The 24584-nt window shown below is 44.7% G+C and overlaps 1 protein-coding gene across 3 annotated transcripts; it reads right to left on the bottom strand.

Moving 5' to 3' along the window:
* Positions 1 to 4646: 4646 nt before the first annotated feature.
* SLC25A14 (solute carrier family 25 member 14) lies at positions 4647 to 19228 on the bottom strand. Of its 3 annotated transcripts, none has more exons than XM_080990302.1 (9): positions 18991 to 19228; positions 16546 to 16693; positions 14729 to 14772; positions 14169 to 14254; positions 12710 to 12805; positions 10725 to 10849; positions 9711 to 9846; positions 8849 to 8929; positions 4647 to 5548 (listed from the first exon to the last, which is right to left on the bottom strand). In XM_080990302.1, exons 1-9 carry the CDS (start codon positions 19052 to 19054, stop codon positions 5507 to 5509), a joined length of 822 nt encoding a protein of 273 aa, XP_080846428.1. In that variant the 5' UTR covers positions 19055 to 19228; the 3' UTR covers positions 4647 to 5506. The 3 variants fall into 3 exon arrangements, with proteins under 3 accessions (XP_080846428.1, XP_080846427.1, XP_080846429.1); XM_080990301.1 differs by lacking the exon at positions 14729 to 14772 and adding an exon at positions 16240 to 16334 and having other exon boundaries at positions 18991 to 19225; XM_080990303.1 differs by lacking the exons at positions 14729 to 14772; positions 18991 to 19228 and adding exons at positions 16240 to 16334; positions 17605 to 18441.
* Positions 19229 to 24584: the final 5356 nt, after the last annotated feature.

The raw sequence follows: 24584 nt of genomic DNA, 5'->3' as shown, positions 1-24584 counted from the left end.
GGTTGGATGGCCATCTGTTGTGGATGTTTCATTTGAGATTCTTGCACTGCAGGGGGGGTTAGATTAGATGACTCTCGGGATCCCTTCCAACTCTAAAATTCTATGATTCTCCATTACCAGAAGAAGAGAAGAACAACTGTACTGGATCAGGCCAGAGTACCATCCTGCCCAAAACCTGTTTTTGCAGTGGCCAACCAGATGCCTATGAGATGCTCACAGGCAAGACCTGAGCCACAACAGCACTCACCCCACTTGTAATTCCCAGCAACGCAGCTGGTATTCAGAGAAATACTGCCTCTGGCAGTGGAGGTAGAACATAGCCTTCTTGGTTAGTAACCATTGGTAGCATGTTCTGTATGGGGGATAAAGCTATTTACAGGCCTTATCATATCTGCCAGATGCCATGAGACTATGGGACTGAGGAGGGAACAGTCCGGCCTCAATACCCAGGACAAAGGATCAAGTTTCTGGGTGTTGTGTATCGCTTCCTCTGCAATCATAAATGAATCATGATGACCCCATCAGCTGCTCTTGGGGCAGATTGCCAGAAGGCACAAGCTACTTTGCAGATTTTTAGGCAAGATCTCAGCATTCCCTCCAAATCTCAGGATAGTCATCCCTGCTGCAGCTGAGGCAAGAGCCACAACCCTCTGTGTCAGCATTAAAGAAGGGCAACTAAAGTGCTTTTCTGAGGCACAAACACATGATGAAGGCACAGTGTGGTGATCTAAGACTTGCCTTTAGGTGTCTTAGAAATGTAGTAAGCAAGACCTGTGTTTGAGAGAATTCATGCAAAAACACTGTCAGCTATAACAACAACATGGATAGAAGTAACCATATTTCCACTGATTTGAATCCGCACCAAGTATGAATTAGTCTAGATCCAACCCAACAAATGAAATAAAACACCACAGACTATGTAAAGAAAGCTCAACTGAACAGCTGTATCGCTGTTCCTCTTCCAGTTCCATGGCACTGGCTTATTGAGAGTGGCTATATTATTGATCTCCAGGACATTGTGCAGTTTGCTCCATAGAGTTAAACGATTTTGACTTGGAACTGCATCCCTCAATTCTTTTAATAGCCAAGAGGAGAACTGAAGGAGTGCTTAAAAGCTTCCAAGCTAGTGTAAACAGCAGCTCTTGATGTCAGAGCAGAAAGGAACTCCGCTTTCTTATTCAGCTCAAAGGTAAATATGGATTGCAATGTACATTTGGAAAGAAGGAACTGTGCTGTATACAAATTAGACGCAGAACATCAGCCTTATCTAGATATGCCAGAGATTGAACCCAAGACTTTCATGCAAAGCAGATGCTCCAATGCTGAAGTATAGCCCTTCACCCTAAGTCAGGGGTTGGGTAAAAAAGACCTGGGGGCTGAATATCATGCTCCAGGACTATCTCCCCACGCAACATCACCCCATCTCAAGTTACCTGCCCACTGTCTCTGCTTCACATCCAGAGTGTTTTTGCCTAGTTGGAACTCAGGTAAGACCTATTGCTTTTCTGAATGGAGAATACAGGTGTCTGTATATAAACTATCCTACTGCATTTGTACAAAGGTAAATTTTACACATGTTACTTTGTTCACTTTTGCATCTGGCCCCACTCACTACTGCCATATGGCCCCCAGAAGGTTGCCAGAAGGGAATATGGCCCTTGGGATGATCATTTTTCTTCCCTTGTCCTAAGACTGTTGGTCCACTAGTAGTCTATGAAGTTACTCTCCAAGGTCTTAGGAAGAGCTCTGCTATCTGAGACCTTTTTAAATGCAGGTGCCAGCTGCTGAAGCTGGAACTTGATAAAAGGCACAGATTATATTACCTAATACGGAGCTACTATTACCCACCCCCCAATCTGTTCAGATTCTTTTTACTTTACAAAAAGCAAATGTCCAACATAGCCTGCATTTGCAGTAAAACAGGGATGGAGAAGCTAGGGCCCTCCAAGATGTTGTCAGACACCAACTCTCATCAGTCCCAGCCAGCACAGCCAGTTGGGAGGCCAACAACATCTGGAGGTTCTCCACATGTACACTGCAATGCGTGAGAGCTAACTATACTTTGCTGCTTTCTTATTGCAGTACTGAGTGGATGTCTTGCACTGGTAGGAAGAGAAGAGATGCACCAGGACAGAACTAGGAGTCATCCTCAGGATTCCTGCTCAACTGTCTCTCCAATTCAGAGTGGGGACAATTTGAGCTACTCCCCACAATTACTATTTGGTGAATTTGCGGCTGCCCACTTTGTACTGCCACTGAGGAAGAGTATCACCCTCAGAAGATAGATGAATGACATGGATCACAAGCATTTTGGGCTTCTCCGTGTTTTATTTGAAGAGACACCTAAAGGTATTGAATGTCTCCAGTCAGTACAGACTTTTAAGAAACCTTTGGATTCTAGAAAGTCATTGTGTCAGTATTAAGAGTGAAATAATAACAACCCGAGTGACCAGAAAACTCACTTCTATGCTGAGCAAATCCAAGAAAAGTTTTATGTGAAACATAGTATGCAAATGGCACAAAAATGTATTATTGCAAATGCAGCTGATTTTATATGCAGGATACAATGTCTTACAGGTTTTCACAAGAACTTAAAAGGCAAATGGTTAGCTGTGACACCATACACCAACCACTGTCAGTGAATGCTACAGTTGCACCCTGACTTCATCTCAGGAAAAGTGGGACCATGTACTGATGTTTTTTGGAGACACAACGTCATTTTTGTACATTAGGGAACAATAACGGAGTTGGGAAACAGAGGTGGCTGAAGGAACTGAACCCTTGATATAGATATGAATTTTATTTCCGCAGCTTTATGTCATCAAAGTTGTGATGGAGGAGAAAAAAGGTGTATTCAGTTCAGACTAGGTATTGGTTTATTAATTCAAAATTACGAGAAATACCATTTCAGATGTTTTGTATTAAGTGAAGAATCACATTTGATGATGTGGAACGTGCTTTTACACTGATCATGTGTTGATTGCTTGGGTTCGCATAGCTGGAACCTTGTGAAAAACAGGTGATTGTAGGCTACTAAAAAAAAGGTACCAAGAAGTCCCTTGCCTTTCCTATCAAGGGAAGCAGAGATGCAGGTTAAGCCCGTTCATGCAAAATACAAAACACATGAGGAAAGCATGTAGAACAAGGATCTCACACACTAATCCCATACATCTTCCTCTGCATGTCAATACTAAAATTTGAACAGAATTTATCTGCATACAAGCTGTATAGGCATAGGCCTTGGTCAATTTTGCAGTGTATTATAAGAGGCTGGGGGAGAATGGTCGATTTCTACTCTGGCTTACAGCTCCTTGGATGACTTTGGCCCTAGTCTCCCAGTCCAACATACCTCCCAGGATTGCTATAGGACAGACTTAGTGCATCATCCTCAGCTCCTTAAAAAACAAAACAAAACATAGAAGTGATTGACTTATTTCTTTGAGGGTGAAGAAGTATAAGCTGAGAACTATAGATCTTGCTTCCTGTGTGCACTGCTGTGCTGGGTGAAGAAGCCACTTCCCAGAGAGTATGGCAGCTGGCACAAGGTTGGTGCTTAGCAGCCATTTACGATATTTTGAATCACTGAGTTTGCATTCTTTTGTTTGATAAGTTTGTTTTTCTGCCTTATTTACCAGCACTTTGAATTGGGCCTGGATACTAATGGGCAGCCAGTGCAGTCAAGCCAGGAGTGGTGTTATATGCTCAAACCACTTTACTCTAGTGAGCAAGCTGGCCCCATCCTTATCAAAACCTTGTTGGTGTTTAATAAATATTAAAAATTAGAGTAACGTAAGCAAACATAGAAGCTGCAAGGCATTTCCTTTATGCTGTTTTATCATGTCTTGTGTTTGCACTTAAAAAACACACAAAAAAAAACCCAAGCACACGAATTAAGTGAATGACACTGAAGAAACCCTGAAAAAATAAATATTTGCTATTATGATGGAGCACAGCAAATGTAGCAAAGGTGCCATCTGTGACACACAGTTCACAGGTGTCATCCTGAATACTGCCCAGAAAAAACTGGTGCACAGAAGTCAGGATGTAACTCCATCTGACTAATGAAGGGGAAGGAACCTGAAGCTGGTTGACTTTCCAGTGCTAATACTACAAAACAGCTAATATGGATCAAGACAGAGCACGACTACCTGCTACCTTCGTGCAGCCACTTTACTGGGGATATTATACAGACAGTAACATCAATATAGCACACTCTCCAGAGACAAGAGAACTGGATAATGCACATGGGGGGCATTTAACTCCATGTCCCCAATTTCTAACTTTATTCATGGCCCAGGCTAACAAGCTATAAAATCAAAATGTATAGAAGAAACCTGCATTACAAGGCTATTTTTATTCCCTCCCTTCCCTGCAATGTACCTGTTTTTTAAAATCTAATTGAATTTCCCCATCTCAGATGGGGCTCAGATGTCCACATCCTTGAAAAGCAATTTATTTGCCTGCAACTAACATTTGTTCCCCATCTGTATGCAATAAACTTTTTAATCATTTTTTCATCTTCAATAACTCTACGCATAGCAACTGCCTTGATGAATCATTCCTGGGAGGTCAATTTGCCCCCCTTAGAGGGTTAACAAAGTACAGATCAAGAGGTTTGCCTCTTTTAACAAACTCAAGGACACTAGTGAAAGAAAACATATTTAATAGCAATATACAGCCATGCATTTGGTTGGTTATTTCAAATCAACACAGGACATTCTGATCATCTTTACTCTGTTCTCCTCCATTCTCTAGGCTTCTTCCATCATTAGGCAAGCATGAATCATCATCCAAGTCAAAGTGACTTTCCAGTTTCCTGAGGGCAGCAGCATTGAATCTGAACATTAAGCAATTTATAGAATCAAAAACTGATCCTTTCTTCACAATAGTTAGAATGTTCACCAACATTCTGCGTCATCACAGCAGTGCAGCATTAGAAGTTGGTGAATTCGGACATTCTGTGACAATGCTACCTTGGGGGCTGGTGAACAGGGCAGTTGGATGTACAACTTTTTAGTTTTTTGTCTACTAAGAGAGCAGCTGTTCTCGTTCACAGGCTGCCTCTTCCAGCACCAAACTTACAATACTGAAAAACACAAAACACATACATAGCTCCAATAAATAGTTTATTAAGGTAACATGACAATGGAAGGGAATGCAGCAGCTCCTTTGAATTTCCCCCTTGCACAAGTTAAGGGGAAGGCACAGCTTACTGCAAAATCCACATTGCAATAAGCTGCACTCTGAAAGACCTCAAACTCACACAGCTCTTCACAGAAGATACAGACTCAGCCCTATGCTCTCTCTCCCCCTTGCTCTCCAACTTTATGGGAAAGCACTGAATATCACTGGCCCCAACATCCCCCTTCTCATCCAAGCTATGCTCCCGAGACCTGAGCATTCAGGAGTGGGGATGGTAGGCCTCAGTCCGCATAGGCAAAAAGACATGAAGATGCAGGAACAGGTGAGCAAGAAGGGCAGCTGAATCACCAATCCGATCTGGCCCCTAGAAAGGGAGCCTCTTCAGCTGCTCGTAGGTGATAAAAAACTGTCAACAAGTTAAAGAAATGCCCTCAAGGAATTGGCTTTTCATTCCACACCCTGCTCCCTGTCCCAAGTCTCATCGCAGCTAAGCATCCACTTTATAGGTTTCTATTTCAAACCATGAAACAGAAGGGCAATCCAGTCATAAGTGCTTTCGACCTGGAACTGCTGGGACAAGAAGATTCTCAACCAACAACTGCTTTGGATAACCATCTGCAACTATTCACTCGTGAAATATCAGAGAAGCCACTTTCTCACCCAAGTAATGAGGCAGCTCCACAGTCAGAATTGCAGAAGCCTAGAGACTGGTACTATTTGGTCAAAAAGCAGGAGAGAAAAAAATAGTCACCCAGATAACAAATATGCCTAGGACTTCCCTCATTGTTTCTGAAACTTGAGAACTACAAAGCCTGTTTTCCACCTGTGTTGGTCATGCTAGACAACTAGAGTACTGCTTCATCATCCCCCACCCCTCCCCCATTTCAGGCGTGAGAAATCTGGGATATACATATAGTCCAAATACACAGTTAACATATGAAGCTCCCTTATACCAAGAAATACCAGTGTTCTGAAAGCAGAGATCTTTCCTGTATCTGACTACTAGAGGTCCTTTTTTAAATGGGAGCTGCCTGGATTGAAGTGGAATCCTCTGCATGCAAAGTATGAGCTCTGCCACTACTAAGCTGTGCTATGTGGTACCTATGGCCCCTTTGACCACTGTTCTGCAGCCTTTACTTTGCCCACTCAGTGTAATTGTATCACCACAGTTTAGTACACCCTAGATACAGTGGTGCCTCGCAAGACGAAATTAATTCGTTCCGCAAGTCTCTTCGTCTTGCGAGTTTTTCGTCTTGCGATGCACGGTTTCTCATAGGAATGCACTGAAAATCAATTAATGCGTTCCTAGGGAAACTGCCTTCAGACCAGGTCCGGGGACAGTCTGTCCCCGACCTCTTCTGAAGGCTGGGGGGGGGGACAAGGGCTTTTCTTCCCACCCCCAGCATTTTAAAAAACCCCGGGACAGCGGAGGACTTCTCCGCTGTCCGGGAGATCTTAAAATGCTGGCGGGCGGCATTTTAAAATCGCCCCGGGACAGCGGAGGACTTCTCCGCTGTCCGGGGCGATTTAAAAGCCCCTGGGAAGGCAGGCAGGGGGGACAAAGACTTTCGCCCCCCGCCCGCCTTCAGAAGGTGTTCCCGCCCCGCCGCCCGGCTTCAGAGCACCGTTCCGAAGCCGGGCGGCGGCGGCAGGTGTTCCCTCCCCACCGCCCGGCTTCGGAGGAGCCTTCCGAAGCCCGGCGGCGGCGGGAGATCTTCCCTCCCCCCCGCCCGGCTTCGGAGCACCGTTCCGAAGCCGGGCGGCGGGGGGAGGTGTTCCCTCCCCACCGCCCGGCTTCGGAGCACCGTTCCGAAGCCGGGCGGCGGCGGCAGGTGTTCCCTCCCCCCCGCCCGGCTTCGGAGGAGCCTTCCGAAGCCCGGCGGCGGCGGGAGGTCTTCCCTCCCCCCCGCCCGGCTTCGGAGCACCGTTCCAAAGCCAGGCGGCGGGGGGAGGTGTTCCCTCCCCACCGCCCGGCTTTGGAGCACCGTTCCGAAGCCGGGCGGCGGCGGCAGGTGTTCCCTCCCCCCCGCCCGGCTTCGGAGGAGCCTTCCGAAGCCCGGCGGCGGCGGGAGGTGTTCCCGCCCCGCCGCCCGGCTTCGGAGGAGCCTTCCGAAGCCCGGCGGCGGCGGGAGGAGGTGTCCCCACCCCGCCGCCCGGCTTCGGAGGAGGTCCGAGGACAGTGGGGAAGACGCGCTGCGCTTCCCCGCTGTCCCTGAGATTTCCCTATGGGCTGTCGTCTTGCGAAGCAAGCCCATAGGGAAATTCGTTTTGCGAAGCGCCTCCAAAACGGAAAACCCTTTCGTCTAGCGGGTTTTCCGTCTTGCGAGGCGTTCGTCTTGCGGGGTACCACTGTAAATAAAACCAAAGTTGAAAAGGGCCCCAACTCCCCACCCCTGAGAAAATATCAATTTGGCTAAAGATGCACAGCATAGAAAGACTACACAGAGGACCAGTTTGTTTGTTTTAAAATGAAAAACAAGGTCCTTTCAGCTCCAAGAGTCTCACAATTCCCTAATGTACAGTGGCCTGGTTCGCATACGACTTTAAACTAAAGTACAGTTGAAAAGCAAGCACACAGTGATGAAATCACAGGAGCTTGTCTCTTCCCTTGTTCCTGCCATGCTGCTGGAAACTAAGCTGTAGTGTGGCTTAGGATTACCGTATTTTTCGTTCCATAGGACGCTCCGTCCCATAGGACGCACCTACTTTTTTGGGGGGGAAATAAAGGAAATTTTTTTCCCTTTATTTCCCCCCCAAAACCAGGACGGGGAACAGTGGGATGGCGGCGCTGCGCCTCCCCGTTGTCCCCCGAGCTTGTGGGGCTGGCCGATGTCTGCCCGGCGTGAGGGACGCTCTGCTTCAGGGCGCTCCACGCGCCGGGCGGCAGGCTGCAGACACCTGCGCGAAGCACGGGGCATCCTCCAGAGGGCGCCCCATGCTCCGCGCTGCCGGCTGCCGCCCGCAAGCCGTGCGCGCTCGGGGGGAGTTCCCCCGGGCGCGCAAGGCTTGCGGACACCTGCGCGAAGCACGGGGCGTCCTCCGGAGGGCGCCCCGTGCTGCAGGCTGCCGCCTGCAAGCCGTGCGCGCCCGGGGGGAATCTCCCCCCGGGCGCGCAAGGCTTGCAGATAGCTTCCTGGAGCCTGGAGAGTGAGAGGTGTCGGTGCGCACCGACGCCTCTCGCTCTCCAGGCTTCAGCGAAAGCCTGCATTCGCCCCATAGGACGCACACACATTTTCCCTTCATTTTTGGAGGGGGAAAAGTGCGTCCTACAGGGCGAAAAATACGTACATCTTAACGTAGGTTAGTGGTTTAATTCTCTCCACAAGTATACTACGAACTGTAACCAAAGTCTGCTATTAGCTTACCACTTATGGTTTGTTTAGAGAGCAGTAAACCCACAAGCCCAGGTTCAGAACCAAAACTAAACCAGACCATGGCCTGGTCCCTAGCAGGAACAAACAAGGAGCAAAGTGAAGCCCTTGCAATTTTAGCAGCCTGCATCAGCACACTGGGCATTCACCTTTAAACAACAGTTTAGTTTAGTTGCAGTTGAAAGTGAAATGAGAATACATCAATGTTGGATTGTTGTAAGATCTGTCTAGCTGTGATCTAATATCTAACTCCAGAAAGAAGACTATGGGATAATTGCTTTGAGAACTCTCTCCGACTTTCCTTTCCCACCAAGGTCACACACATTAAAGGATACAATGATGTTCCAGGGGCCAAGCCGCAACCAATTTGGCCAGAATCCTTTGTAAAGCGCGAAGAAGCCCTCACTTTTCCATGTCTGGGAAGGAGACAGAAAATTTTCAGGACCCACTGTGATCAACCTACCAGTTCTCTCAAAGGCCTGCAGTTATATGGCAGACGAGAAAGCAATTAGCTTTCTGTTACAGGGTGATATTCAGTCTCTAGATAATCTCTAGTTCAGAGGAGGGGAACCTGTAGCTCTCCAAGTGTTGTTGAAGTCCAGCTCTCATCATTCTCAGGCAGAATGTCCAATGGGTCAGGGATGATGGGACTTTGTAGCCCAGCAACATTTGGAGTGCCACACGTACCCGCTATCTCCTCCAGCTGCTCATTACATGCATTTGCTCTTTCTAGTGTTTTAACTGCAGGCAAAGTCCCAATGGCTAGCTTTGGAGGCAGGCACAAGAATTACCAGGAATACACAGACATGTGTTTGTGTGCAAGTCTCCTTCATTTAGAAGGCACAAGAAGTTCCCAGTAGATTTGTCATTTATCCTTGTCTTGGAAAAAGCACGATCCCTAAATACACACCAAATAACTGATCAGTTTGTATCTGTATTTATTTATTTTATTTTTTAAAAGTAGTTAAGAAGAAAGGGGCTGATTGAAAGAGGCTGTTTGCTTCTACAAACTGTGAATGGATGACATAACACTGGGATGTTAATTAGCTTTTGGAGAAACCTCACTTGCCATATACACACCACTGAATTATTTTAACGTTATACGAGCAACTTCAAAGGACTTTTAGGATTTTAACCCATCTTCCATTTTGTCCCTGACATTTCAAGACTCAAAAGTGACTCCGTTACAAACCTTACCTTTACCAGACCATCCAGTGTACCCCTGTAGAGGTCAACGGTCCCCACAATGGCCCTTTGATTCATCATACGTGTCCGCACCACATCCACTGGATTTGAAGCAACGGCACCAGCCAGCCCACATGTAAAACTGGAACTAAATAGAGAAGAATACATGAGGTTACTTTTTGCACTCCAGGGGAAGCAATTTGGGGTTGCAGATTCCACCCATTCTTAATATACTGCTTCTAGAAACAAGACTGACATATTGGAAGTGATGTGCACAGGAACCATTTTTTCTGGTTACCACCAGCCCCTCTCCCCTAAATCTTCCGGTATACACAGACAACTCAAAGTAGGGCCAGGATTAGTTAGCACTGGCTTTGGTAAAAGTTAGAAACAGTGCAGATCTGTCCTGACTGCTCCTGACCAGAATCTGGTAAGAAGTTAGAGATGAGGCCCTTTCTGTTCCAGAGATCTCTGTATGTGCTTGAGGATTCAAGAGAAGAGCAGGGCTTGCCCCTCATTTCCAGCATGAAGTGAGTGAAGGGGCATTTTCTCTTTTAACTTCCCCTTCCTCTTCTGAAAAGTGGAGGTGCCTGGCAGAATCGAATGTAAGGTGCCTACAGATGATTTAGTAACTGTTTTTTCTTAATTTATTTGTGTTTATGTTAGATTGGTACTTCCATGACACAAACATTAAAAAAACACCTACTCCTCAGGCAGTGGAAATGAGAAACTTCAGCACAGAAGTGTAAAGTCCATGGGCCACGTTCACCTTTGACGAATCTTCCAGGAGCTGCATGCCATCAACAGGTGTGACCAAAAATAGACATACTCACACAATACTGCTCCCCGTTCATCCTCTCACACACAGAGCTCACATCCTCAGCTGATTCATGCATACCAGCCTCGGAGAAGGAGTTATCACCTCTGCTCATCAGAAAATTGATCTGACTGTGGGTAGAGGTGATCTGCCCACCACAGCACTATGTTTACATTCATTTTATACATGCAAAACTGGTCAATAATTACATGAAGTGGGCAAGGATTGTGTCCCCCACAAGTCCTGAAAGGATCAAGTGCTTCTTGGTGATGTCATAGACTGGCAATTCAACTCCCACCACTATGGCAGCTCTCTGAGCAGTAGGGACAACACCCTGCCAAATAAAAAGACTGAAAGTTAATAGTGCTGCCACCAGAGACCCTCAATCTAGTAACTCCCATGCATCTCCACTCCCAAATGCCTTGACGTTTGCAGCCTGCATAATCTTTTGGAAAAGGAAGGCTCATTGGCTATTAAGGCCTACCAAAGTATCCTGGGCATAATAACATTTGCTATCCTTAGAAAAGATAGCTTCCTGTACTATCCTTAACTCTGCAATAGAAAACAAAATTTGACTAGAATACAGCACACTGATTTCTTTATATTACTTAATGTTCTTGCCTTGTAGTCCCCCTCCTTCCAAGAAGTTGCATCTTGGTATTTGCTTGCTTAAGTCAGAGCTGGGGAATTGAATTAGGGAAGAATGCAGTACTGGATCCCACTTTGTGGCTTTATTATATTAAACGGGTTTAACTCTACAAACCCAAGGGGTTTGCAACCATGATCCCAGTTGCTGCCTCCCCCCCCCCCCCACTCAGAAAAGACAAGCAAGCTATTGAATCCACCTCATGAACTGGACAAATTAAGATTCTACAGAGAATTTCTGCAGGTTCAATAGCTAAAGAAGGGGAAGGCAAAAGTAAGGAATAGGTCAAGTTCATTATCCTTTCATTCCAGCACTTTGCTAGACATGCATACAGTTTTATAATAATTTTATAATAATCTGGGTGGTTTTGTTGTTGCATTGCTTTGTTGTATGTATTTTAATTTATTCTTAACCTTGATGTGGACCACCTTGAGAACTTGGATGTATGGGGATATAAATACTATTTGTTATGGAGCAGAAAGCATTTATCCAGCACAAAAACATGTTATCACATTCCATGTTCTCTCATGCTAAGGTGGCATCCAGAACAAAGATAGCCTTAAGACAGGGGTCAGCAAACTTTTTCCTCAGGGGGCTGGTCCACTGTCCCTCAGACCTTGTGGGGGGCCGGACTATATTTTTTTGGGGGGGAAATCCCCCCTCACCGACTCTCCCCTCCCTTCTCCACAGCACCGGACAAGCCCCGGTGGCTGCTTATCTGTGCCTTGCGAGCGGCAGGGGCTGGCGGCGGAGGGACAATGAGCGGAGTGGAAGGGCTGGCTCGGGGTGTGTGTGTGTGCTGCTTAAAATGGCGCTCAGCCAACTGTGGCTCAACAAAGCCCAGCCCCCTTCCTTCTCTAGGCAGGGCGGGGAGAAGCCAAGAGGAGGGAGGGAAGAGGTGCCGCTGCCACAGTGTGTGTGTGTGGGGGGGGGAGAATGGCACAGCCCAAACGATCAGAATCCCCATGGCGATTCCCAGACCATCTGCGGGCCGATCTAGCCCCCGGGCCTTAGTTTCCCGACCCATGCCTTAAGACAACCACTGGAAGAACCCTGGTCACTTCTCAAACTATGGCAGAAAAGTTGGGGAGCAACTTACCCCCTGACCCCTCTTTAACTGTAGCAAAATCAGGCTTCCCTCAATAATCTCTCTAAATAGTAGACAATGGGGACATCTGAAAAGGTACCGGGCAAGATCACCTCTGAACACACACCCCAGAAATTTGAGCACTGTACTTAAGGAATACATGCTGATACTAAGGCAAACTAGGAATATTAGCCGATTCAATCTGCAGCACACTCACTATACCAAAACAACGTGGATTTTACATAAGTTAGGAAACCAAAATGCAGAAATTCATATTATCCTTGATAAGTCTCACTACAAAATAAGACTTGATAAGACTTGATATGTCTTACTACAAAAAAGTTTGTTCTCTGAAGAATTTTTTAAAAAGCAAATGATAGATGGATGGGGGTGCTAGCACTACAAGAAGTAGTAGGTGAGGAAGGAGGGAAAGAAAGAAAGTGTACAAAAGAAGGACTTACTCTCCATAGCCCCCGCGTGCCTTCCTGCTGGTAGATGTCTATGAAGCTTCCAATCATTCCTCCTTGGAACAGACTGCCCTGAGCCTGCATTCGGATCTAAAAGAGACGGACGAGCAAGAGACTTCCTAGTTAGAGAAATGAATCAACATTCCCAATAAAGTAATGAATGAGCTGCTATCCAAAGTAAACTGCTTGTAAACCCAAGAATCTAAGCATGAAGCAGCTGTCTAGCAGGGTATCAAAACTATTTGTTGTATATGGCTGGTCTTGAACTAGTGAGCCAGGGCCTATGGGTGGGTCATGCTGTAAACTAATATGGTATTATCACCACAAACTTATTGTGTATGTGTGCTTAAGGTTGAAAAAAAGGTTTGAGAGAGAAAATGTGACCAGATGCAAGGAAGGCAATCCTCCTCTACTGTTAAACCATTCTGTGGGTTTTCTCATCCCTCAAATATCAGCAGCACCTGCTTAAATTACCTCTTCTGCACAAGTACCACTGCTGTCCTCCTTTGCTTCTGGTCACCCAAGAGAGAAAGAAGCAGGAAGACAGCCAAATATAGCTTGCAGGGGGTTAAAATGAGTCTTACAATAAGCCTGCAACTTATGCACATTTAATTTGTCCACATTCAGCTTTATGTGCAAAGTAATATTTTAAGAATTAAAAAGGGGTGAAAAGGGGGGTGTTCTGGGGAAATTTACTTTGGCAATCCTGGCCACCCACTGAACCAAATGGCTTTTGACTATAAGTGATTTTGGCTTGAGGGGTGATCCCTGGAATGTAGCCACTGTGTAAATTGTGGGCTTACTGTATTTAAAGTAAATACAGTGGATGCTCGGGTTGTGAACGTGATCCGTGCAGGAAGCACGTTCGCAACCCGCAGCGCCTCGTCAGTTGCAATTCGGCGTTTTTGTGCATGCGCAAAGTGCGATTTAGCACTTCTGCTCATGTGCCGAAACCTGGAAGTAACCCGTTCTGGTACTACTGGGCTCGGTGCGGTGCGCAACCCGAAATCGCACAACCCGAAGCGTCTGTAACCCGAGGTATGACTGTAAACTGCTTGATCAGAAATACTCCAAGCAGTATACAAATTAAAATGACAAAACATATTGAAAAATCCCCAAACAAATTAAAACCAAATATGCATGGATCCATCATCATTTTAAACAAATACAAAAATTCATTAATATTTTTAGAACAAGATAGCAGGCTGTAGTTAAAGGCTCATCAGAAGAGGCTGAGGACTACTGGTCTTCACGTGTCTAACTTAAAAGTGTTACACTAATGTGAAACTGTATTCCGTCTCTTCCCTTTGTTGCTGCGTGTGTGGTCAAAATGTATGGCAAACATGGAGTAGCAGCTATGGCAGTGCTATGGATTGTAGAAGCAAAATAACAGCATCTCCACAGGCTAAGGACCAAAGGAGATAACATATGGAAGCAGCAAGGTCCCTCTTACCTTCAGTACATCTGTTGGATTTGCCAGCGCAGAGGAGATCACCCCTGACACAACTCCACATATAACATTTAGTAGTAATGTTTCATCTGCAAACAGAAAGGAGTTTGGAGAGGAAGTTATAACCCCAGCATGGACCCCAAAGGAGGGAGAGCAAGAGAGTATTTTAGGAAGAAAAACAAAGACAACAAAGATGTAATGCTACATAAAGACCAAGAGTTCCAGCTTTTTTTCTTCTGGGCCTATGGCACCAAGAACAGCCTTGTGACACTTCTAGTTTTTAATGAAAGTACTTCTGCAGCTTGACCAATGAGAGCAAAGGAGCACACTACCAGTTAACTTGCTCTTTGGGACAGTTATCTGTCTAAAGAAATGTCATCCAATCCCATAGGGGCAATGTTCAAAGAATTTTGATGGTGGGGGTGGGGAGGATTCTACCAAAACCTAGAAGAGCCATCCCCAAGACCAAAAAAACCCCAGCCAAGGAGATTAGATCATTAGTTCAGAAAGTAAAAGCCAAGAGTTAGAGCAGAGTTAATGCTGGGAAGGGCAGTGGTACTGACCGCAGCGCTCTCCAAAGGAGACCGGGTCAACAGCTGCGTGGGGCCTGAAGGGAAACAAATATTTAGGACATAGTACCCAGAAGCAGAGAGACCATGACACACCACACGTGGCAGGCATAGACAGAGGCAACTTTGTTGGGCAGCCAAGAGACAAGGAGGCATGTTGCTGGATTCTAGTAAGTTATGTTGCAAGTACTAGAGGAACTCAAGCTATGCTATGGTTTCTCCATCAGGAGCCCAGGGGTAGCAGGACTACCAGCTTAATCAGAGTCCACAACAACAACAGTACCAAGTTCCAAGTTTCCAAAAGGAAAGCAAGAGGACAGTGCTGCCCAGGAACTTGATTCTGAATTGCAGGAAGTACTAGAGAGGCTGCCAGGAAATGGACCAAGATGAAGCTAAGTAACAGCCAGTTGTTTGAATGAAAATCACAGCATGACTGGCTACAATACCTCACCTACCTCCAGGAAAAAGCATCTCTTCCCCCAACACTCAAGTATCACTCCAGTTTTGCCAGACTCCAGGAATAGCAGGTGCTATTTGTAGTGCATCTATGTGTGTGCATAAATGCATGCATAGAAGTCCTTTCAGACTGATGTCAGCTGTGCATTGGCTGTGGTAGTAGTGCATGTCAACCATGCATGCCCGTATCCAGAGGGTGGGATTAGTCCATGTATGCATGAGCCCCTTCACATGCTTATATTGTTGAGACCTGAAAGACCTGCTCCCTGCCTTGCAAGCCTTTTCCATCTGGTCTGGGACTGCCAGGTCCTAACTGACTCCAGCTACAAAAGCTGAAGCTGCTGAACAGATCTCAGGCTGGGGTGTTGCTTGGGGTGGTTTTTTGGGGGGGAGGGGGTATCTTTATTTTACATCTTGTGATTTATGTGGAAAGTGTTCAGTTTGGTTTTATTTTTTTGTTTATTACTACTTTCGTAATGTTGCAGTTTTGTATTTTTTCGTATTGTAAGCCACCTTGAGCATGGCTTGAACTGTGGAAAGACAGCATACAAATGAAATTATGTATGTATGTAATAGAATCATCCCTGCATGCTTAACTTAGTATACCTACACCAAAGGGCCCAATCTCATACAGTAGCCACTGATAAACAAACATTAAGTGAGAACTTTTTTTTTAAACATGAATTATGACCAACAAGAGCAATTGCAGCCAAAGACGCTGTAGAAAATGTCAAAGACAGCAAATGAAGGGCAGAGAAATGTGGCTCACTCTCCCTTGAAACAACAGAACTAAAAAATAAAGCTACTCCTGAGGAGTAAACTTTATAACTTGAAATATGTTGAGTCTTTCTAGAACACCTTTGGGTGCAGTTCCATCATCTATTTGCAGTGGATTGATGCAGCCCTTTTGTCCACCTTAGGGATTTGAGGCCAGAGACATAAAAGAGGAAGCCCAAACCAGATAAATTATTTATAATATGGCATCATCAATATACATGGCCCTATAGATTAAGAAAAAAAGGCACACACTGTTTTCTTGGCAAACTAACCTTCTAATCGATCCACAAAAAGTCGCTTCAAAGTCTGGTATATACCAATCTTTATTGTGCCATAAGATGCTTGTCTTAACAAGGCTGGAGCGATCCTGTGGTGGGGGAAGAAGACAGTTAAGTTCCACTCAGCAAAGCAGGAGCATCACTCCTCCTTGGGTTTTTTTGGCTGAGTTCCCCTAGCATTCCAATTACAGTATACAGTTTTGACTCTTGCTATCTACAGGTTCTGAAACCTCAATTTAAAGGATGGGGAAGATGCCTCAAGCATTGTGTGGTTACTGTACATAAAGGACAGCGCTTTACCCAGAGTAGAGTGCAAGAATGCCTTCTTCCCTGGAGATACGAAACAAGGCATGGAACATGCCCCGATACTTGATCTCTCGGAAACGGGCATCAATGCTTTGGCCTTGGACTTGAAGCCGTGTTTTGGTGAGATCCACAGGAAACGTCCCTATAAGAAAAAGAGAGAGAGACTTCAGTTCAGACACCAAAGTGAGGGCTGAGAAGGATGCTGATTGGTCAACCCTGCCCCAAATCCATGCCAACACTAGCCGCTCTGTAATAATTTACATATTTGACTAGGATGCAATCAAGTTCATTGACTTATTTCTTCCTACAAAGCGCAAGTATCGCCTGTACTGAACTAAGCCATCCAAACAGATAAGTATTTCTCCCATCTGCTTCCCACACTCCACCAAAACCAACTAAGGGTCTTGTGGCACCCTTAAAGACCAACCAATTTATTAAGGCATTAGAAGCAACGTAGGAAGCTGCCTTATACATAGTCAAAACATTCGTTCGTGTAGCTCAGCATTGTCTACAGTAATTGGTACAATTCTCCAGGGTTCAATAACTGCCAACTGAGCTACAGCACGCTGTTGAGTCATATCTGAACAGCTCAAGAAGGCAGAAACCAATACAGTGGTACCTCGGGTTACATACACTTCAGGTTACAGACGCTTCAAGTTATAGACTCCGCTAACCCAGAAATAGTACCTCGGGTTAAGAACTTTGCTTCAGGATGAGAACAGAACTTGTGCGGCACGGCGGCAGTGGGAAGCCCTATTAGCTAAAGTGGTCTTCAGGTTAAGAACAGTTTCAGGTTAAGAATGGACCTCTGGAACGAATTAAGTTCTTAACCCGAGGTACCACTGTACATTTTGCCATAAGGAATTAATCTGTTTTGTTATTCACTGTAAATAAATTAATGAATTTAGTGTTTAATTGCATCCTATCAAGAACCAGAGCTGAAGTGCTGTTTGATACCTTAAAAACTCTGTCTATATGCACACATGTGATTTATGGATGTCAGTAAGATACAGTATACACTCGATTTGCAAGGGAGAAGACAGGAAGGCCCACCTCATCAGCTCTGCTGTGACTGTCTTTTGGCTCCTCCTCTCCTCTCTTTCAGTGGCTGTTTCATTTGTTTATGGAACAGTTATGCAACTATGAAGAACTAATACCTGAATTTGCTTTTTCTCTATTCCTTCCCTATCATTTCCCCTTTGAAACATGTCTGCTAGCCTTTAAGTGTACATACGGGATCTGTGTTTTGCTTTTAAATCTTTGCATAGCACTTAGAAAACGCTAAGCAATTTATAAATTATCACACAGAAACACAAAGCAATGTGTACATGCATGATTTATGCATACACACATAGATGTGATAACATTTCATGCAGCTAAAGCGGTCTCCAATTGACAAAAGCATGTGTCACAAATAAAAGCTACTTACTCCTTAAGGTGCCACAAGGACATTTAATTGCTTTTACAATTAAAATATTTAAGAAGTCAGGAACAACCCATGGACCCAAGTCATCCACTGTTATATATATTTATGTGTATTTTTGCCACTCTTCCTCTGAGGAGTGCAGATTGGCATAAAATATCCTGCTTTTCCATTTTCACCCTCACAACACATAGGTAGAGTGAACGTATAGCGAACAAAGTCACCCCAAGAGCTTTTGTGCTGAGGAGTCAAACCAACTTCTTGCCTGAACTAGTATGAAAAATGAGGCCCTGCAACATAGGGGCTTCTCTCTATATCCCACCTTCCTTCTGAGGGTCACAAGACCCATGTATGTGGTTCTGTCACCCCCACTACAGCCCTGCAAGGTAGGCTAGGCCAAGTGACAGTGCTAGGCCCAAGGTCATCCACTTAGCTTCACCGGCACCTCGGTTCCTTGAGTTCTCATTCAGAACTTTTAACCCCTACATCATACTGTCCGTCCCCACCCCCCACGTTCCCCTTTCTCTTTCCATTTCCAATAAGCCACCCTTGCAATGACCACCCGTTGTTTTCTCGTTTTCTCCCTCCATCAACATGATATACTTTTGCCTCACAACAACTCTGCGAGGTAGGCTGGTCTGACAGCGCGCCAGGGGCCCAAGGTCACCCTGCGAGCTTCGCCGGCAGGTGGAGATGCGAAGCAGGTGATCTCCCCTGTCCTAAAACCCCTTCACCCCGCCGAGGCTTCCCCACCCCCTCTTCTCTGGCAGAGTGGTATGGACCGAACTGAAAACGGGATGCGCCATTAGCAGTGAGGGGATGGAGATAAGGAAAAGCCCTCAAGGGCCGGACAAAGCCTCCTAACGGGCACCAGACAGCAGTCCGAAGGCACTAGGCCCTCGAAAGGGCGTGGCCTGTTGCCCGGTAACGGGGAAGGGGCGGGGTTAAGCGAGAGCGTGCGCCCAGGCCGGGGCCCCCCACCCACCTCCCGGGTCCCTCTTTCCCCTCTCACCCACCGAACTCGGCGACGAGCGAGGCCAGGCCGCCGTAGACGAACGGCTTCCAGCTCAGGACCGACATTGCGGCTGAGGACGGGAGCCGGCAGGGACGCCCCCACCCCCGCTCCTTTTCCCCAGAGCAGCCTGGCTCTTTCTTTCGCACGGCGGCGCTCCTGCTGAGGAGAGAGAAAGAGCGGCGACGGCAACCGGCAAAGGCCAAAAAGCGGGAGGGAGGGGGAGGAGTAAGGCTTTCGCTACCCGCGTGATATAAAATGCGCAAGACCGTCCCATAGCTTCTGACTGGACAAGTGAAGCGGGCGTTTTCCAAGGGGCGGGGTAAAATCCGGCCAATGGCGAAGCGGCGGCCGGAGGGGCTCTGCCCCGCCCATGCAGCACGCGCGACGTCACGCCCTCCCGCCCCGCCCCCTTCCCTTGACCAGGATTCCTGAGGGATGAGCGGGAGAGACAAAGGAGAGGTTGAGGCTGCCACGACGGGTTGAGTGCCTGGCACGTGGGAAAAGGTTACACCCGTGTGTGGCGTAGCGATTAGGACTAGGTTCTTGCGATTTCATTCTTGCCTGTTGGCCAGCATGAGAGGATGATGGTCATATTAAATACTGTATAGGAGGACATCATCACTACAGATATTTGGGAAGGAACAAACCACCCATCTACACAACAGAAGAAAGGTCTTTCTAGGCCTGTGCAGTGTTTTTATCAAAGCGACTCCTTTCATTTTCACATTTAAAATCTGAAGATTTTTGTAGATCATGAACAAAACAGAGCAAGACCTTCATGGCAGACATCTGTGGAGATCACTGTGATCTGCAAACACTTAATGTCAGATCTTGAATGCCTTTCCTTGACTAAATCTGTTTTAAGAACAACCTTTCTCAGAAACTGGTACTGTATCAGGTTTATCACCCTTCGTCTTCGTTTCCAGACAATCAACTGTATCTGACAATAAACACATCAATTTGGTCTCAATAAAGGCATTGTTAATGGAACACAGTATCACACTGGCATCTATTGATGCCAATTACCCTTACTGGGGGTGGGGGGAACCCTGTGGCCAAAATGAAAAGGGAAAAAAAGCTCAAATGAGTTAATAACTGATGGTGATTTTAATTGGAACATAAAAGAATCATTGTATTTTTTAAAAAAATCTGTTTTATGTGTTTTTTGCAAAAAGACTATATGTCCATTTTGAACAAATAAGTTGCCATTCTGAACGTTTTATTGGCTCTCCTTACCCCTTCACATTTAAAGTAATTAATACCTGTACTTATTTTGGCAAATAATCAGTAGTGTCCTTCACTAGTCTAAGCTTTGCACAGTTTTGCTATAATTCTGCAGTTCAGTTACTTCTATAATAAATCTACATATGTCACAAGTTTGAAAAAGCAGTTGAATTAACTTAAACCTTGAAAAGATACAGTATGGTTTATGTCCTCCTTCAACAGTAGAGGGCACTCCAGTACCACTAAATGTATAAGGTAAACCATAAGAATAACAATCAAGAGAATCAGAGAATTGAAGACTTGGAAGCAGTCCTGAGGATCATCTAGCCCAACCCCCTGAACTGCATGAATAAACAGCTGTCATACAGGGATTAAACCTGCAACCTTGGTGTTATCCGCACCATGCTCTAACCGACTGAGCTATCCAGGCTCCAGCATATTTTAAACAAATAAATGATGGGGCATATTATAAAATTTTATGGACCAGCTGATTGCAACTAAATTTTTATTTGTTCCAAAATTATTATTATTATTTCAAATGTTAACCAGTTTGTATCGCACCAATCTATACGTCCAAATGACAAAAGAAACTTAACAAATTAATATTGCAAACAGGCAGACCACACATTAAAAAAATAATTGCTGTACCTTCACCCAACTGTTGGAGGATGGGGACTCCCAAATCTAAACAGCTATGACAACACATTCTAATTCAGCAACATGACAGACCTAATATCTGGCAATAAGCGAGCTTAGTGGGGCACTTTAAAGAACTTGGAAATATATGGTGTCCTTATAAAAGCAATGTTTTGTTTTTGTTTGTTTTTAAATACATCTCTGCTCTTTACATTGGCTTACAAATCCATTCACACTTGCAACTTTCTGGATTTCGACAAAACGTGCAAAACGTTCCGGTCCCAGGTCCAGCTTATTCAAGGGACATTATTATGTGTTTTCATTGTTTCAAGAAAAAAATGCAAGATTTGGAAAGCTCTTGAGAAAGTTGGAAGGAATATCCAACCTAAGACAACAACCCAGTTAAGATACTGTATTTCAGGATTTACCTTTTGACACTTTTAAAAAACTTCTCCACAGAAAACAAAAGCATTCGGACCGGAACGGGCTGGGAATGCATTCTTAAAGAAGGCACCTGGGGACAGGCATATGTTGTTTGAAAACTAAGGTTGATTTCAATATACTCCCACATTTATTTCTTTAAAATGTTTGAAATATATTTGCTTATTATGCTTGTGGTATACAGTACTCTGTACCCACAGAGGTGCTGCATTACTCTCTCCTGTTCAAACAGAGCATGCTTCAAGCTATATTTCCCTAATGTTTTAATAGTTTTAAGAAGGTTCCAGAGCTGGAACTTAGGTAAACTTGCTGGAGATCCGATTAATGAACAGAACAAGAACAGTAAACATAGAAGGCATGAATTGGTAGAGAAAATTAATAATTATTTACAAAAAAAGACCACAGGTATAAATGCAAATACAGTGGTACTCGGGTTACATATGCTTCAGGTTACAGACTCCGCTAACCCAGAAATAGTAACTCAGGTTAAGAACTTTGCTTCAGGATGAGAACAGAAATCGTGCAGCAGCAGGAGGCCCCATTAGCTAAAGTGGTGCTTCAGGTTAAGAGCAGTTTCAGGTTAAGAACGGACCTCCGGAATGAATTAAGTTCTTAACCTGAGGTAGCACTGTACATACTTTAAACCAGGGGTCTGCAACCTTTAAGACAAAAAGAGCCACTTGGACCCGTTTCCGAAGAAAAAAAAACTGGGAGCCGCAAAACCATTGCGACATTTAAAACAAATATATCTCCGGAGCTGCGATCTGACAGCGAGCGGGAAGGTGACGTCGGGACAGTGGGTGACTAACGCACACACCGCCCCCATGCGACGTCACAGCCAGTACAGCGCCCGCCACAGTGGGGAGTGTCGGGGCGTACAATGCGCCTCCTCCCCTCGTTAGTATCCGCCCCGGAGCCGCGGCAAAGGTGTAAAAGAGCCACATGCGGCTCCGGAGCCGTGGGTTGCAGACCCCTGCTTTAAACAGACGTTGTTGGCAAAATATCTTTGCAAAAAGGACCCATTACTACTATTCTCAATTGTTTTCACGTAGGAATCTCCAAACCATACAAGGACTCCTCAAAGTTAGAATCTTACCATCCAATTTCTTTTCTTAATTTGCATCAAACTTTTTTTTTACAATCCTGGCCCTAAATTTACCCAACCATTAGGGGAAATTTCTGCTACATCGTCTGCCACTATTAGAATAAATAAAATAGATTTACCTAAATGTCTTCTTGGCCACAAAACAAAATAAGTCTGTCGGCTGTCACATCTGTTATTTGCATTAATCTTAGAACCCTTAGCAATAAGTCTACGCTCAATTTTAGCTGGAAAGGGGTAACCTTTAACAGAAAGGAATACATCCTGGGATTTTATGCAGATGGTATTATTTTATATACATCAGATCCCATTAATATTGATAGGATGTTAAGTGAGGAATTTGAGGCTTTTCCCACTGTTTCTGGACTTAAAGTAAAATTTCAAAAAGCAGGAGTAATGTTTTTCCATACACCATAGGCCCAAAAAAATATTTTCTAAAGCATTACAGATACCAATAGCCAGGAAAACTTTCAGATATTTAGGAATACCAGTCACCTATAACTTTACACCAGGTAAATTATAACAAAGTTTGGAAAACAATAAATTCAAACATATGGCACTGGAACAAAATGAATCTGTCTATTACTGGTTGACAGGCTGTATCTAAAGTAATGCTGGTGCCAGAATTACTTTTTGTATTGGAAATATGGCCAGTCTAGGACCTATCAGCCCATATTGCATAATGGCAAAGGAGGATTAATGAATTCAAATTCCAATCAGATAGACCATACTTTTTTTTTTTAATGCTTTCCCTTCATCCCACCAAAAAGTGCAAGTAGATAAATAGGTACCGCTTCGGTGGGAAGGTAAACGGTGCTTCCGTGTGCTGCTCTGGTTTCGCCAGAAGAGGCTTGTCATGCTGGCAACATGACCCAGAAAAACTGTCTGCGGACAAACGTCGGCTCCCTCTGCCAGTAAAGCGAGACGAGTGCCGCAACCCCGAAGTTGTCTGCGACTGGACTTAACTGTCAGGGGTCCTTTACCTTCTTCTTTTTTAAATTGGTATTTAGACATAGAAGAAAAGGTTAAATTAACTAAGGATCAAATCCCTATCAGCAATGACAAGGGAAAGAATTCTCAAGAAAGTACATGGATGGCACCTAACTCCCAGATGTATAGCATATATAAAACCAAACAGCTCTCCCATGTCTTGGGGAGGATGTGCTACCATAGGGACACGCCAGCATATGTGATAGGAGTGTCCCAAATATGAAAATTTTTGGAAAGCTGTTTTTTCATAAATATCTCTGATCAGAGCACAAACAATTCCCATGACCCAGAGCTGGCTCAAATTATACAACCAAGACATGTTATGCATTAGAAATAACAACTTATAACACATTTGTTAACTGCTGCAAGAACAGCTACTGCCAGATCATGGAAATCCTTACAGTTATGAAATACAGACCATCATCTGGCAGACAGCACTGCTAGAAAAACTCGTACAAAAATTAAAAGTGACAGGACAAAAGAAACATGGCAACTTTTATGCAGTTTGGTATGATTTTATTATAATTTCACAATGAAGCATATGGTAGGAAAGTACATCTATAATACAGTCTGGTGAACATATGTTATCCCTCTTCCTTCACTCCCTATTACAATGGTACCTCGGTTTTCGAACGTAATCCATTCTGGAAGACAGTTCGAGTTCCAAAACATTCAAAAACCAAAAACTCAATACGGAAGCCTCAATACGGAAAACTCAATACAGAAACTGCATGACATGTTTGACTTCCGAGGCATGTTCGAAAACCAAAGCATTTACTTCCGGGTTTACAGCATTTGAAAACAGAAATGTTTGTCAACGGAGACGTTCGAAAAGAGAGATGCCGCTGTCTTACTCTAATTATGATATATGTAACCAATGGCAAAAAGAATGGATATTGAAACATATAATTTTGAATTGTTACGGGTATAAACTATTATTTGCCTATGTTCACCAATCTAAACATCATATGTTATTATACCTGATTTAATTGGAATTACGGTATTTTTCGCTCCATAAGACGCACCTAGTTTTTAGAGGAGGAAAACAATAAAAAAAATATTCTGAACGAAACAGTGGATGTATGATTTTTGTGGTTCATGCTGTGGCCACAGACGTTATATGTGATTTGACAGTGAGTTTGGGGTGACCCAATGCAAAAATCCTGATGATCCATGTGGATCCGTGCTTTGCAATCACGTAT

The sequence above is a fragment of the Podarcis pityusensis genome (assembly GCF_964106645.2).
Source record: "Podarcis pityusensis genome assembly, chromosome: Z".
Lineage (NCBI taxonomy): Eukaryota > Metazoa > Chordata > Lepidosauria > Squamata > Lacertidae > Podarcis > Podarcis pityusensis.
This window is presented reverse-complemented; position numbering and strand designations above follow the sequence as displayed.